Source organism: Giraffa tippelskirchi, chromosome 9 (genome assembly GCF_054371585.1).
Source record: "Giraffa tippelskirchi isolate mGirTip1 chromosome 9, T2T-mGirTip1v1.2.pri, whole genome shotgun sequence".
Lineage (NCBI taxonomy): Eukaryota > Metazoa > Chordata > Mammalia > Artiodactyla > Giraffidae > Giraffa > Giraffa tippelskirchi.
This window is the reverse complement of record NC_137283.1, coordinates 75,229,069-75,245,832: the sequence shown is the minus strand read 5'-3', so window position 1 is coordinate 75,245,832 and position 16,764 is coordinate 75,229,069. Positions and strand designations below refer to the sequence as shown.

The window sequence follows — 16,764 nt, the reverse complement described above, 5'->3', positions numbered from 1 at the left end:
ATATAAACTCTTAGAAAATTGGAAAGGGCCTCAAATAAATAGTAAGCTGGGAAGTAATAGGTTTGGGGTCTTATATTTTCACAGAATTCTATGCTTGTGAGCGTGTACTTTTGAGTGCTTGGGACAGGCAGACTCTTTTCTTCTGTTAGCCAGCCTAATAATAGGAAGAAGGAAAAGAGGTACAGATGACAGCTAACGGCTAACATGGGTGAAAGTAGGTGTAGCCAGCAAAGAATGTGCTGGTTATATGAAATTTCTGCAGGCCTCGTTATTTTTGAAAACTATTTGAAAAAAAATTAGCATCCAGAAAAGACACTATAAAAAAAAGATGTGATTTTTCAGTTTCGCCATTTTGTGTTTGTTTCTGACACCCTCAGTCTGTTAGTCTTATTATATCTTTAATGTTCATACATATTCCATTTTATTTGCTCGCCCCATTGATGACAAGGTACACTTAATAACTAAGAATAATTCACAGTTATACGATTAATCATGGCATGCAAATCTCTGAAATTAGAAGAATAATGTGACTGCTGGAATAGTCCACATGTTTTAAAACCTTGTTCTGTGCAGACTGAGGAAGCTGTTTTGCTTCACATTATCTCTACCACCATAACAGTTTGCATAACGAGGTCTCCTTGAAATCAATCAGACACATGTGCCATGCTTTCAAAGAATTTTGTACAGTCCGAATAGCTATGAACTGTTTGAAAATACAGGTGACATATATTATGATTTTTGTAATAGTAGTAATGTGTATGCTAGCGATTTTATAATATCAAGAGGTTTTATGAAACAATATAAAATTTAACATCTGATGGCATCACACTTATTATTACTCAACTCTTAGAAGTGACCAAATATAGAAGTTGCTAGTTACCCCTCATCTATCAAAATTTTCACTCCTACCCATCTGATCATATTCTGGTGTTCTGCCATCAGATGCATTATTTTGTGTTTTATGACTTGTGTTAAACTGAAGAGAACACATCAAACTGTACTCAGTCAATTTTATTATCTTAGTTTAATCAGATAAAGTCAACAAAGGGATAATAAATCCAAAGAAAACTAAGGACAGAGGTTATGTAACCTTAAGAGGGGAACCATCAAAAGGGTCCCAGTGAGATTAGAAACATTTCATGCTTGGGGGAATGAAAGATTAAAAAATGGAAACCAGTGTCACTTACTTCCCTGTTTTGCCTGGGGCTGGATCAGGTCAGCACTACATCATTGTACAGAGCAAAGTAAATTGACCTACTTTTCTAAAAATGTCATATAAAATTTACATGATCTTCAGAGTATAGCGACATTATATTGAACATAGACTATATCTGACAGTCAAAGGTTAGTGATAACTAACATTTTCTTGAGTAAACAAGCTTTCACTATCTAAATATAAACATGCCACTTTGTCTCATATGAGGTCTTATTTGCAGGAAAGGTTTTTTCCTGGTTAAGACTTTGTTTTGGTTTGTTGGTCATGGCTACATAATGTGAAAAGTGTAAGTATTGGACTCCATCTTGAGAGCAGAAATACTGCTTTCTAGGATGAATAAGCTGCCATCCAGGATGAATAATGCAATGTTATGCTTTAAAAATTGTCATATTCTCTTAAATTGTTCTTCTTTAAACTTTAATCTGCTGAGATAAACATTTTTTATTTGGCCTTAACTGTCACAAGAAGATAAGATATAAGAGACAGTCAATTATATATATATATATATATATATATATATTGCATGGGTCTATGACATCATGACTCATATTAGCTGGCTAATACTTAGAAGTACTTGGGTAAACTTAGTTATAATTTTTATGTGCCTCTTCCCAAGTATAGTCTATTCTTTCTCTTTAAAAAAAGTTGTAACTAGCAGTATTTTGAGTCATGAATATTGATGATATCAAATCAATATTAAAATAAAATTAATGAATGTTAAACAGATATTGCATCTAAATACCAAAGTAGGGATAGTGTGAATTATATTCTACAGCTCAACCTGGAGATCCAACTATCACAGTGAAACCTCTGTCATTGAAATAGCTCAGAAATAGACTGCATTCATATTTAGCCCGATAGCTTTAGGCATTCAGAGATATGGAGTAGGTGAAATAAAAAATACCTTATCAAAATTAACATCAAGCCATGTGTTCTACTTCTGGAGTTTTGGAGTCATTTTTAACATAGATAGTAACTTGGTTTGAAATTCAAGCACACAGATACACACAGGTTTGCTAGTCGGAGAGTTTCCATGCCTGGGGGAGGGGAGGTGACAATTGGTGCATTCAGTATATAACACGTGTAATGATAATCAAGTTGATTGGTTGAACTCCATAGCTTTTTTTTTTTTTTCTTTTCTTCCTCCTCTTGTGGAGTAGTTCAGTCGGGGGTGGAAGGATTCTCCCCCATCTTTACCCCCCTCAAGAAGGCGTAGGTTGATACCATTTTTATTGTTCTGCTGGGGTGGGAAATAAACCATATGCTTTAGAATTTTGAATGGCTACACCAAAGGGAACATTGAAGCAGGCCCTCTTTCTCCCTTCCTACCAGACTTTGAGGTGGAGTTATTCTTCTAAATGTTGTAGCAGACTCCAGGTTAGCTTAATGCTTAATGCCCCACCCGGGGAAGAGAGGTGGATGGGGATGGGGGAGCAATGTCAAGGGCTTCAGAGGAGCTCAGGCTGAGTGAAGTGTGGAGTGGGAAGCTTCTGTCTGAGACCCACCCCTCCCCTGGATACCAGGCAAAGGCAATGAGAGTCGGAACCAGCTGATGCCGCTGCTGCTGCTGCTGCTTCCCATTTCCAGGGTGAAATTTTCACAGCAGCTAATTCTAAGGGGAGGGGGAAAAAAAATCCCTAACCAACAGCAGAGAAGATTCTATCACCCAACACGAGCTATCTAACCTTTTAGGCAGGCTTTTCAGAGAAATCCTCGTTTTAAAAGCCAACATTCACGATCCAAAAATACGGGACGGGAATCAGAGCTGGTATGAAATGTGAAAAGCCTTTTTACACTCTGAGTATTTGAAACGATCCGATGAGCATAGGAAGTGGCTGCCAACGCTCTGGCGGCTGCTCGTGCCGCCGCCGCTGCCGCCGTTCCTCGCAGAGGGCTGGACAGAGTCAGTCCCGGTTTCAGCACCTCCGGCGCTGGACAGCTCTCTGCACGCTGCACCGCCGCCCGCCTGCTTCCTCCAAACACTCTCGCTTTGCCTTACTGGAGATGCATCTAAATTACGTCCTATTCAACAACAAGTAGATTTTTTTTTTCTTTTTCCTGTACGGGAATTACAGTAGACGATTCTCTCAATTAAACTGCATTTTCTTCTTTACGGAATTGGCCGTCAGGCGTATTTATCCCGATCTTCCCCCCACACTTTGCAGGAACGATTCTTTGGGAACGTGGTCCACCCAGGGATGTAAAACTGTGCTTACCGATGCATCCCATACGAAATGCTTATGTGATCGTCTCTCTACCTTCGCCATTTTGGCTCAGCAACCTAGAGAAATAGTAAGTAACAAAGGGAAAACACGGCTTTAATGCAAAGGCAGGGACATTGTGGAGAGTGTTTCTCCAGGGAACTGCATTTTAAACGGGGAAATGGAAAATGTTGCAGGGTGGCAAAATTGGGTTCGTCTCCTCCTTAGCTACAGTGGCTTGGTGAAATGAATTCTAGTTGGTGTGCTATAACTAAATTCTACTCAATTTTATGTCTTCTAACTTGAAATTTCTGCAGTATAGTTTTAAGTATGTAGTCCAATCATATTGCTAATATGCTGCAAACTTTCAAATAAAAATATTTGTCAGCTTAACCTTTATTTTAGAACTCGAAATCTGTTCTGGGGAATTTGTAAGGATACTGTTGGTAGCAGAATGAAGACCCCAGACACTGTAACCAAACACATTGCATATCTGCATTGGATATTTTCAGTACAGGTTTTCTGGGATGTCCTTGGGTATTTATTTTTAAAACATTAAATGAAGTTTTGTGAAAGTATGGACTATCAGAAACTGTAAAATCATTCCTTAGAAGTATATAGGTTTGCAAAACTAGTTTCTGAAACAGGCAGCTATATAAAGTGTCTGAAAGAAAAACAATATCCTCATCAAAGGTATTTTGAAAAATTGTTTCAGAAATTGAAATGGTAAGAAACAATTATTAAGATAAATGTGACTTTCTATCTACATCTGGCCTAAATATACATCACTCCTACTTATTTTGATAACCAAAAATATCTATAAAATTCATTGTGCATATCTAAGATTTGGAACACACTTGATCTTAAAGTATATTTCTTTAAACTTCCAATACTAAAAATATGAAAAAACATTAGATTTTACTAGTTAGTGCCATGTTAGTGTCTGAAGAAAGAAATCTCTCAAATCAGTGACTGCTTGTGATCTTTACACATTTTTTAAAAAATATAAGGTTTATTTTTCAAGGTCATATATTTAGAGAATGATATTGACTGGGAAAATTAACTCTATATTTTGTTCACAGAAAAAAGAATCCCAAAATATATTCCTGGTCTTAGATCTGAAATTTGATTTTCTTCTATATTCTAGGAGGCCAAGCTACCGAAATTAAATGAGAGACTACTTGACTTAAAGCAAAGTTGTCAAAAGTCAGAAAGTTTGAACATTTTTTAATATCTAGTTACCAGATTTGTATAACATAATGCATTGTAAATAGGAGGATCAAGGTACATTTCACTAAAAACGCATATTGTGAAGTAACTTAACTGTAGTTAATTGAAGAAAAATGAATACTGCTTCAAATATCAGCTAGAAAAAATTTAACATGTTATTGCTGACCAAGTTGTAGCTTCAGTGATTTATTTTAGAAAGCAATAAGTGGGTATATGCCACAATCAAGCACTGAAAACTCTTAAGGCCTTCATTACTTCACAGTGGGAGAGAAGGAGTAGCTAGAATTAGTCATTTTAGGGGTTGAGAATATGTGAACAGAGTGGTTACTGGGTAATTATCTGGTTACTATAACAACTATATTGGCTATTTTTGAGTGTTAGGATAGTTTGGTTGAGTTTAGAAGTTATTTTAATTTATTTTAAAAATCCTCTTTCTCTCTCTCTTTTTTGTGTGCTTCTTTTGTTTAATTTGCAGATCATGGAATCCTCTAGTACACCTTCAGTTACCCTAATCGTAGGCAGTGGCCTTTCTTGCTTGGCCTTGATCACCCTAGCAGTTGTCTATGCAGCATTATGGAGGTATGTAATCAGTTAACACACTTCAAATGGAATGCTGTTATTCAGAGTTAAATCAGAGAATATGATAACTATTATATGTCTCATGTTTTTTTGATTTACTGAAAAAAGTACCTTTAAAACAGCTATAATTGCTTCGATTGAACTATAACAAATGAACTCAAAAATGCCAAGTGTTTACTTAATTTTCTTCTCTATATTTTCCTGAGATAAGAAAATAAGCGAAGCATACACACACACATACTCAATTCAGATGATGGTAGTCTTCAACAAGTTGCTTATCCCCAAGTACTCTTAATACCCCAAATTCAGTCTGTGTGTGGTTTCTATTTATCCCACTGCTACTGAGTTTGAGAGTTTAATTGATACAGTCAAATTAATTTCTCTGTTATAGAGATATGGTCTACAAATTCTTGTTTTAAACACATATAGTCAACGTGTCCCAGACAATGAGTAAAGTCTTCTATAATATTAATATATTAACATAATAGATACCATAAAGCTTTAGAAAAGGTTTCTTGGTTGAATGTTTCCAATAAGTCAGATTTTGACAAACTGATTAAAAGAAGTCAGAAAAAATACATAGACAAGAGGAAGTGATTGAAAAATACTGTTCTATAATACCTGAAATTGCATCTGCTTGATATTATGTGAAAATATAGTATTTTCCTAAGATTTGTTCTTATTCTATTAATGAGAATATTAGACTTGTGAGGTTTATTATGTCTACTGACATATTGTTAGCTAGTAGGTAACCAAACTTCCCAATAAAATTTTAAATGTTAAAAACATTTTTATATCCATTTTTATTAGTTAAAAATATTCTAAAAACAGTTGCTATATTAGTAAATCGATAATTACATATTATTATTTGAATATTTGAAATATTAAAATTGCAAAGATTGTCAGCCCTAGTATTTTACTTATCTTTTACTTAATATAAAAAAACAATTCTGTTGAAAAATTAATTATAATTTGCTAAGGAAAGGTCATTTGATTGACATCAATTTTTGGAAAAAAAATGTTTTCTGTTACATTTTTCACTCCTTTGAACACAAAAGTTAATTGTCCAGGATATTATATTGTCAAAGATATTAAAATTTTTATGCTTCACACAAAACTAAAGTATGTATACATTCTTGGTCTGTTGGTGCAGATATGTAACAGAAGTTCTGCCTTCCCATAAAGGGTAGTGAAATGCTAAGAAAGACAATCTAATAATCTATGATAAATCTTATGAAATCAAAGAGATACTTGATCTAGGCATGGCATAGTAGACAGTAGAATCCTGGGTTCAGGGCTCAGTCAATCAGGCGTTGTCCTCATAATACAAGAGCAAGACAGGCAAAGACTGGAAAGAAGCCTTTCTCTCCCACAGTTGCCTAAAAGTTTCTTCTAAGGAAATGAGGCAGTGTTTACAGGCCAGGATACTTGGTAATAGTATCACAATTCATCTATAGCATCATAATTCATACTCACTGAGATATTCAGGGCTCAGTTCCATTTCTCATTACTTAGAGTTCAGCCACCAATTCCACCTTTTCTTCACACCTCAACACATATGGCTAATGATAGCAGAAACACTGCTGGTACAAATGATATAAAAAGTTTATCCAAGAAGTATGGGATTAATTAGTCCCTAGTAAAGTTTTCTGTAATACAGAAAATCCAGGAAAATCTCCTATTGTAAGAGTTTTCTAGGAATTACCAACTGAAAGTATCTACCCAATTTTAGCATGACACTTACAAGTATAAAAGACAGTACCAAGAAACAACATAAATTTGAATTCCTAACAGTTAGTGGCCATCAACTCTTTGTCTACAGGTAGAAGAATTGAAGTAATATTAATAATTTGGTAGAAGTTTCAAGATTCAAAAAACTATTGCTATTAAGTGGCTCTTGTAGCATGAATGCTCAGGATCCTACTGCCTTTTTCTCTAATTAAGAGATTTATAATTTTTGCTTTTCTAATGATGTATAAAATGTGTGAACATCAGAATTATTTTATACATAATTACTACTTTGAAATTTGTTGGTGTCTCATAAAGCTTATTAGAAATGTTCATCAAAAAAAATGAATCCACTGTGATGTTCTCTCCACCTACAAATATATTCTGTGGAGTTATGTAATTACATCAAAGAGCAACTGAGCATGTCCTTTCAGCCCATATATTGAAATGATGCATTCACTGATTTTGTTTAGAACATAAAACATTTTTATAAAAAGTTTTCAAAGTTGAGATAACTAATAAAATTTTAAGGCAACAATATTACAATGGAAATGAAAATGGAAAAACTCTGCGGGTTGGTCAGTCTAGGTCCTTATTACCATGATTCTTCTATTTACTGAGTAAATAATATCAGTGAAAACTTTTAAATAATATCTATGTCCATGTGGTGTCATGGAAGCCTTTAATATCACATAAAGGGTCAGTTTTGCGCAGTCCTTAAACTTTTTGTGATACATATCCCACCCACAAAATAAGAAGCAACTTAACATTTGATGATGTTTTCAGTATCCCAGTGTGTGGTTTATTATATTTTTAGATACTGATGATGCAGGGACAAGATTAAGCTACTCTTGAGCCCATTTTTCTGTTTTAATTGAGAGTCAACTTAGGCTCCTTGGTGACTCAGAGGTTAAAGCGTCTTCCGGCAATGTGGGAGACCTGGATTCGATCCTTGGGTCGGGATGATCCCCTGGGGAAGACTCCCTGGAGAAGGAAATGGCAACCCACTCCAGTATTCTTGCCTGGAGAATCCCATGGACGGAGGAGCCTGGTGGGCTACAGTCCACGGGGTCGCAAAGAGTTGGAGACGACTGAGCGACTTGGCTTTACTTAGGCTTCTTCTATGCTCTGTGAAGAAAGGAAGTTTCTCTTATATTAAAAATTGCTTTTAATACTTTATTGTTACTCTTGTTTCTGTTTGCACTCTTTTCTGAACTATGTGGTGGAATGTAGGGCCTCTGCCTTAATATTCCTCACAACAGAGGCAAAGAACTTTGATAGACTTTACTTTCTAAAGTGTTTCCAGATCTCTCGCACCCCTAAGTCACCCTGCACAGTGAAGCCCACGCCTGCTGTGAACCGTGATTTCACGTTCTGATACAAATCGAACAGTCTCAAATACACAGCAAGAACAAATATATCTTTTTTTTTTTTAACTCTCCCTCAGTGATTTGCCACTGGGTACAGGAAAGTAAAATGGCTGCTACCCTGTTAGGATAAATAGCTGGTAGAACATTTGATTCCTAGCAGTTTTCTCCATGAATTACATTCTTGATGCACTTAAAAATTATGTGACAAACCATATATAAACTCTTCTTCATAAGGGTAAAATATGGCAGACACCAAGTAATTTTCTAGTCTAATGGTGAATAATTTGTGGACTGGGTTAGTTTTTAGCAATAAAGATTCATTTTCTTTTTTCTTGGTTTGGAACAATTACTCAGGAAAAGGAAAATGTAAAGAGTAACAAACTAAGTACTTTAAAAAACCTGAGAAAATGATGTAGTGGATGAAAATGTTTGTGGTTTCATGAAAGTAATGGCATATCTCTAGTAAACGGTGCGGGGATGGGGGGATATTTCAGAATTTGTGTGGTTTTTTTCTTTTTGGTTCTAGAGTTTTACCCATTGATGAGTTTGGTGATAATTAGCATATAATATATACATATATAATAAATGTTCTTATACTAATTTACATAGTTCAAGGAAATCTTTTATTTCTAGTAAAAAAATGTATGGTGGTAACAGAGGTACAACTTAGCTTCTGTCAGAAATGCTGTGTTGTCTATACTAACATCTAAAGAAAAGAAAATTTGAAGGTCTCTTGGATATTACATGTCACTATAAAATTGGGTCTCAAAGGATAATCTTTCTTTTTTTTAATTAATTTATTTATATAAATTGGAGCCTAATCATTTTATAATATTGTGGTGGTTTTTGCCATAATCTTTCTTAAAAACAACTATTTTTTGTATGTTTTCTCATGTAAAGCCTGCAGCCTAGTGTGTCTTTTTCTGAATGAGTTCCACCAATTTGTATAATAGAGAATTTTTCATCTTTCCTTTGAACTTTAAAGTTGGACACTCTTTCTCTCTCTGGTTAGGTACATACGCTCTGAGAGGTCCATAATTCTAATTAACTTCTGCCTATCTATCATCTCATCCAACATCCTCATACTGGTTGGACAGACTCAGACACATAATAAGGTATGGTTGGTGATTATTTTGATTCTCTATCTGTGTTTATGTTGTGACATAAAGTTGCTTATTGATAATCTAAATGTTTTTTCTTAATAAAATGGGGAATTCCTGACAAAATTATTTTTAAAAGTAAAAATATCTTGTTCTGAATAAAAGTATTATGTATTCCAGTGCAGAAATACATGCCCTTGACTTAATTTCTTGGGGATTGAGAGGCTGTTTATAATAGTAGAAATATGTGTTTATTAAACAGTATATCAAAGCTCTATGAGTTCAAAACTTTGAAACATCAAAAGCATGAAGTTTTAATTCATTATCCTAATTGTAATAAGATTTCCTGTGTTTTGGCCTAATTTATTAACATTTTGATTCCTAAATTAAATTATAAATTGCTAATGAGTGTAATATAGCTCTTGAAAATCCACCAAAAAGCTTTTTTAGACAATAATCAAAGAGAGCATTAGGTAAAAGTCACTCTACATGTTATGCCCTTCAAAAAAATTTAACTTAACCAAAAAGTTTTATACTTTAATAGCATTGTAGTTCTTTAACTGAATAATCACTTTCAGCAGAATGTAAAAATGTATGACGAGTTAAATAACCACGTGTTTTGAGGAATGACTGTCAGTCTTTTTACTAAATGACTTTGAAATACATTCCAAGAAACCCAAATTAACTGACCGTAATCTCAGAGAAATTCTGTTGAAAAATGCTTTGATAATATTTGTCAATTTGGGCCTGTTCTTAATTTTTTTTAAATACTAAGGTCAACAATTGATTTTTTCCCCCATACCCTGTTATTCTTGGAACATCCAATGTACTTTTCAATTGCTTTTTTAATATATTAGATATTTGTAGGACAGGCATCAACATCAGCCAATTATGGATAGTTTGTTTATTTCACTAAACTTGCACTCCTCAGAATCCGATTCCCACTCAAAGGATCTGATTTTGGGGCTGGAGAGTCCTGGAAAACTACTGAGATGATTCTGATGAAGATTTTGTTTTAGTTAATTCCATTTATTGACTTATTTTTGGCCACACCACACAGCGTGTGGCATCTTAGTTCCTAGACCAGGCATTGAACCCAAACCCCCCGCACTGGAAGCAAAGAGTCTTAGCCGCTGGAGCACCAGGGAAGTTTACACCTGTCATTACAAAGAGCTCTTTTCAAGATCCCCAAGGGCCTCTACACTCTCTTTGAGGCTCAATGCCCAGTGTTTGTCTTACGTGACTCATCAGTAGGATTGAACACAGTTGATCACTCTTTCCTTCTTAAAGCAGGATTTCACATTCCCTTAGTTTTTCTTTTGCTTTGAGCCCTCTCATTAAATGGTCCCTGTCTACCTTTCAAACTCTGAAACTGGATGTGCCCAGGGATTTCTCCAGTTTCCTGCCACATACACTCCCTAGCTGTGATCTCACGTGCGGCTTTAAATGCCATCTCTAAGCCAGAGGCACCCAAAATATATTTTCTGTTCAAATGCCTCCACTGAAATCTAGATCCCTCTGTCCCACTGGCTTTTCAGCCTCTCTGCTTGGATGCCTACTAAACATCTCAGCGAAATCTGAGGGAGTCCAGAAGGGAGTTTTCATCAATTTCGAAGATTTGTTTTGACCCATGTTATGTCTGGGCTGCAGGAAGACTGGGAGACGGTGAAGGGGCAAGCAGGAGGTCAGTGACCATGACAGACAGAAGCAAAACAGGGACCAGCAGTGCGTCCTAAGGGGCCCTGCAGAAGCAAAAGGCGCATCCACCTTCCATGCATCTGAGTGCTTAGGACTTTGTTGTTGTTGTTGTTGTTTTTTCCCTTATTTTTTTCCTGTGATGAGATAAGAAAATACAAAGTCTATTAAAATATGTTTCAGGTCTCCCTTCTGCCTGTTTAACATAAATTTACAAAGAAATGCTTGGGAAAAGGAAAGTCAGAGAGAAAGGCCAACATGAGGGAAGTCCAGTTGAAACTGGGAGGAGAAAGAAGTGTGGGAAGCAGCCAGCCAAGGGGATGCTGGGCGGCCCAGGGCACTGTGGTGGCCACAAACCAGCTGAGAAGGGAAGGAAAGAGGGGCGGTGAGGGGCAGGGCGTGAGTGTAGGGTGGGAGACACCCCGCCCCGCAGGGGCCCGCAAGTGAAGGGGAATGCAGGTCCTCAGTCGTGGCCGACCCTCTGCGACCCCATGGACTAGTCCATGGGATTCTCCAGGCCAGAATACTGGGGTGGGTAGCCTTTCCCTTCTCCAGGGGATCTTGCCAACCCAGGGATGGAACCCAGGTCTCCCGCATTGCAGGAGGACTCTTTACCAGCTGAGCCACCAGGGAAGCCCAAGAATACTGAGCAGGAAATCATCACCCACCTCACCCCTGTTCTTACTGTTCCCTGAGCAGGATCTTAGAAGAACTCCTACACTTGTTCTCACCTGGTCATAATTCTTTTAACTCTTCATCCTTGAACCTCCCTGCAAAAGAGTTTCCCTCTGAAGCAGAAATCACCTACTGGATCTGGGCACCAGAAAAAGTTGAGCTAGAGTTAGCTTTAGCTGGTGGTTGAAGTTGTTTTTTTTTTTCCACCAAAGCCTCCCTTTCTGTCATGTTTTACCCTCCAAACACTCTTATTTCCCAACATCATGGTCTTCCATAGGAAATATGCTGTAAAAACTGTTTTATACTATGTGCCAAAGTTTTTACAAGTTCTGAGCCAAATGGTTTGACTAGTAGAATTTCCCATGAGGTTTTCTACATATTGTAATGGTTATTGTCTATTTCTTGGATCATTGCTGTACAATACAAATACAGTGTTGTCCACACATGCCTGCTACGTATCTGATGGTGATAGGTTAGTGGCCACCTTAAAATAACTAAAAATAAATAAGCTAAATCAATTTTAATAATACATTTAACTGATGACCAAAAGATGACCATTTTAACATATAAGTAATATTTTCAAATGTTAATACAATATTTTAAAGCCTTTTTTTATAAAGTCTTGGCAGAATCAGGTTTGTATTTTATACTTATAATACATCTCAGTTTGAGCCAGGTGAATTTCAAATGCTCAGTGGCTACATGTAGCAAATGACTGCTATGTTGAATAGGTCTAAATCATAGTAATACTTAGAAACTAGAGTAGTCTTGAGAAATTACACTCTGCTTGCCCATTTGGGCTTTTCCAGTTTCTCAATGTCCTGTTTTTTTGTTTTTTGTTTTTTTTAGTTAAAATGTCTTTTGGATATCTGTGATTATTATAACATCAAAGGCAAGATAAGACAAGCCTAATTTTACTTTTCATTTCTGATTATGCAGCATGACTGGCATTGGGCTTGGTTTAAAAACAAAAGTCATCATAGTTTTGTTTCTGCCAAATAGATTCTGTGTGGTTTGGGGATCCTGGTGGTCCTGTTCCAGACAGCCTGTGCTGCTTTCTGCTCCTACAGTTGTTATGCTTGTGGGGAGGAGCGGGTGGTAAGTGGTGGTGATGATGAAGAAAATGAAAAATTATTGGTTTTTTCTCTTGCTACGTTAATTTTGCTTCAGTAAGTCTGCGTAAATGATCTTCCTAGCTTAGGACAATCCACTATGGAGTGACTATGAAAGAAACATGTAACTCACCAGGATTTTATTCTTAATCACTCTCAACAATATCTGGTTTCCAGGGGAAATAATTGTATATTTGATTATGATACACGTGCTGAATTCAGTCGACCTCACTTTATTTTTTATGTGAAATAGCAGTTTGTGAAAAGCTGTACCTGCTTCACTGTTGTGAGATCAATGATTTCTTTAAAAAAAAGAAAACATGCAAAATGAAATTTCTATGAACTTTTATGATCTGTATAAACTCCAAAAGAATATTTTTAAAAAGTAATATATGATCAGTGGGTACAGCGTATTTTTTAGGTTGTGTGTAGGATCCCATCACTGCCTTGGGCGTTTTGTAATTGATCAAATTCCTATCTTTTATTTCACTGATAAGCTCTGACTAATGCTTTAACATTCCATACTTAGAAACATCTGAGAGGGCTTCTTGATGAACAGGTTCTTTGGTATTGCCTCTGAGAGGTGTCATGGGTAGTTTGTGTAGAAACTGGTATTTGATGCTGAGGTCTAGAGTAGTTTTGAAGTGTCAGACTATGATTTTTCTCCGAATTGCTTGCTGAATTATAATTGATTCAATTATCTCACTACTGAGTATCTTTGCCTTCTTTTGAGTTGGGATAGAAACAAGCTGAAATGGTCCATTGTTTAAAATATGATGTATTCAAATCTTTGAACTATAAATCAGTTGCTGGCAGCAGAGAGAAGAATCAAATGCAATTTCTTATATCTCTTCTTAAAATGCAGTGATAAAATGTAATTATAACTGACTTCGTTGTATTTCAAGCTATCTCATAAAATGTCATTGCCCTTTGATTTCTTTGTGCATTTTAAATTTCAACCAGGATGTTCTTTTATCACTCAAATGTTTATTTTTAGCATTTTCTTTGTACCTTAAAGTATGCAAATGTTTTCTGTTGAGCCATGTAGATTATTTTGGACCTATTATTTTGGAAACATATATTCAGAGAATTGTTTTTTTAATCACAACAATGTATACCTATCTTTTTCTAAAACACTTTGAGATGATTTATCCTATTAACCATTTCATAGCATTCTTTTTACTGATGGAAGCCAAACTTAGCAAAATTGTTGTTTTTTGTGTGTAGATAGTAGTGAATACCCAAGAAGATTCTGAGAGAGAGCTTGTCCCCACAACCACAACCTCACTACCAGGTTATAGTGAAAGCAAGCCAAGCCTAACTTCAATCAGACAGTCAGATATTTATCAGATAAACATTTATTAGCAAATCAAGAGCAAAACCTGTTCTGTAAACACAGTGTCATTTTAGATATTTGATCACATCTTATAAGCGCATGCACTTGAGGTGGACACAGAACACTCCAGTAGCAGCCATCTGTGCCTTTAGCCAGCCTCTTTCAATCAGAAATCCTCCTAACCCGAGTCTGGACTCAGCACAACTGTGGGTAAAACTATGGGCCTCATCCCTAAGAGGTACAGGCTATAGGCGCCAATGGAATCACCCATATAGTCCATTTAGACTAAGACATGTTTAGCTGTAATATCTCATCTACATATGTTGACCCTTTATGTTCACCAAAGGGAAGTCATTAATACATCCACCATAATAACTGCCTAGACACTAGTTCATCAGTAAAGATCAGTCTTTTATATTTAGTTCATAATTGAAGTGTTGACTATGGATAGATCTACCTAAATCAAAAGGACTTGCAGCTGACTCTGCAAGACTCTGGAGTATGACCCTTTCAAATACAGTGCCAGCTGAACACCTTGTTCTGTGCATTCCTAGACAGCTCCTAGAATTAAAGATTAAAATAACAGGCACCAATACAGCATCATACCAAGAACACCAAAGCATTATAAAATAAATTACAGACATCCTGAATAGACATCCTTATTCTAAAAAAATATTAGTTAAATGTCAGAGAGTGAAGATAGATACTGACTTTAATCCCAGGAGATCTAGGAGACCTAGCAGAAGTCCTCATTGACAGGTCAAGGGAAACTTCACAAACTATTTCAGATACGCAGACACATCCTTATCACTCTTTGGAAGGAATTTCTCTCATAGTTCTTTACGTTCGGACCACTGAATTATATAATAGGCCATGTCTTTTAATTCAGTCTTGCAAAAAATACAAAAACTGTTTTGGAGCGCTTTTTAAAAGTCACAAACTGTACAGGGTTCTCTTGCTACATTTGATGCTTACTTAACCTTTATCAAGCATTGTCATGTTTTTGTTATATAGTTTGTGTAGCGATAATCAGTAAAACTGAGCCAAACTAGAAGGCTGTGATTATTCTAATGGAAGATGTCTTTGTGTTGTTCTAAAATAAAATCTTGAATTTGAATCCTTTCATTAGGTGAAGCACTCCCATTTCTCCCATGGCCTTCTTTTGCCAGAGACCCACATTCTTCATGCATTTACTTCCATGCCTGGCCTCTGAATATATAAGTGTTCAGCTTCTGGGAAGGAATGTTGACCATGGGTTTTCATCCACCCATCTGCCTCTCCTGACACCCTCTGAAACAGTCTGCCCATCTCTTGAAGGTCAGAGCTCTCCAGGTCTCCCTGGAGACACCCACCTCTTGGTGGTAAAAGTAAAGATCAGGCATTTTAAGCCAGAGGGACCCAGGCACCCTACCTCTCCTGCTTTCTAGTTGTGTGATCTTAAGCGCATACTCAGCCTCCCTACACCTTAGCTTCTTCTCGGTATCTGCCTTCTAGTGTTGCTGTCCGGGTTACATGACAGTACATATGAGGCACTTTGTAAGACTCCTTAAACAGTTGCTGTGATCATAGTGATGGTGATGATGATGACTCATGGACATACATCTGAGCGTCAGATATCCTTGTGTGAAATTTTCTGTTCAGCACTAAATTCCCCCCTCTTGTCTCCACCCCACACACAAACACGTTATATACAAATGTATGTCTTTTCCGTCCTCTCCAACCCAGCTACATACGTGGGAACTCTTGAGAGTGACCTCCTTCTCCCTCACTTAGTAAATCTAATAAACCAGCCCTCTGCCAAGTATACCCGCACATATTTCTCAAATCCAGATTTTTGCCTCCATCAGGTACGAATCACTTTCACTAGTCTACTGTTTCCAGCATCATTAACCCTACTCTTTACCTTGTAGCTCAAGTCATGGAGCTAAAATTGAAATCTGACCACTCCACTCCCTTGGACAAACATTTGTTATTGTCTCACTTACTACAGAAGGGATTTTCAAACTCTGCTCAGACGCAAGAAGTGAGCATGTTTTATTTATCTATGAAGGTTTCTAGTCACTGATTTTCTTGCATTAATATATTGGAGCTCAGGGATAAATTGTATTCAGAAATAGCTCTGCAGTTTATCAACCTTGAGAAATGTTAACTGTGACCTAGGCTGACCTTTCCATTTTTGCTCTGCTTTATTGACTTTTGTTTTATCACAGTAGCAGTGCCAATCTGCCTGTAGTTCATCAGAATCAGGAGGTCACTTCTTCCTTGCTTCCCCCCTGCTTGGAGCACTGGTACTCCCCTGCACCCCATCCAATTTCCAAAACATCTTCATCTGGCCCATGCTTGTCCTCTGATACTCTTCCTCCTGCAGGAAGTCCTTCACTGTCCTCCACATATAGGTTCACCAGCTCTGAGACTCTGTGATTTCTGGTGCAAGACTACTGACTTCTACTGCATTACCTGTTTCCAACCAGGCTGTCCACTTCTTATGGCAGGGCTAGGTTATATTCATTCTTAAATTCACT

The 16,764-nt window shown here is 36.7% G+C and overlaps 1 protein-coding gene across 1 annotated transcript in view; it reads left to right on the top strand.

Moving 5' to 3' along the window:
- Window positions 1-16,764, top strand: part of ADGRB3 (adhesion G protein-coupled receptor B3) — an 822,367-nt gene that overhangs the window by 658,127 nt on the left and 147,476 nt on the right. The window contains exons 18-20 of the mRNA XM_081530065.1: window positions 3,382-3,508; window positions 5,123-5,226; window positions 9,337-9,439. Of these exons, the coding sequence (XP_081386191.1) occupies window positions 3,382-3,508; window positions 5,123-5,226; window positions 9,337-9,439 (334 nt within the window). The remainder of the gene's footprint in view (window positions 1-3,381; window positions 3,509-5,122; window positions 5,227-9,336; window positions 9,440-16,764) is intronic.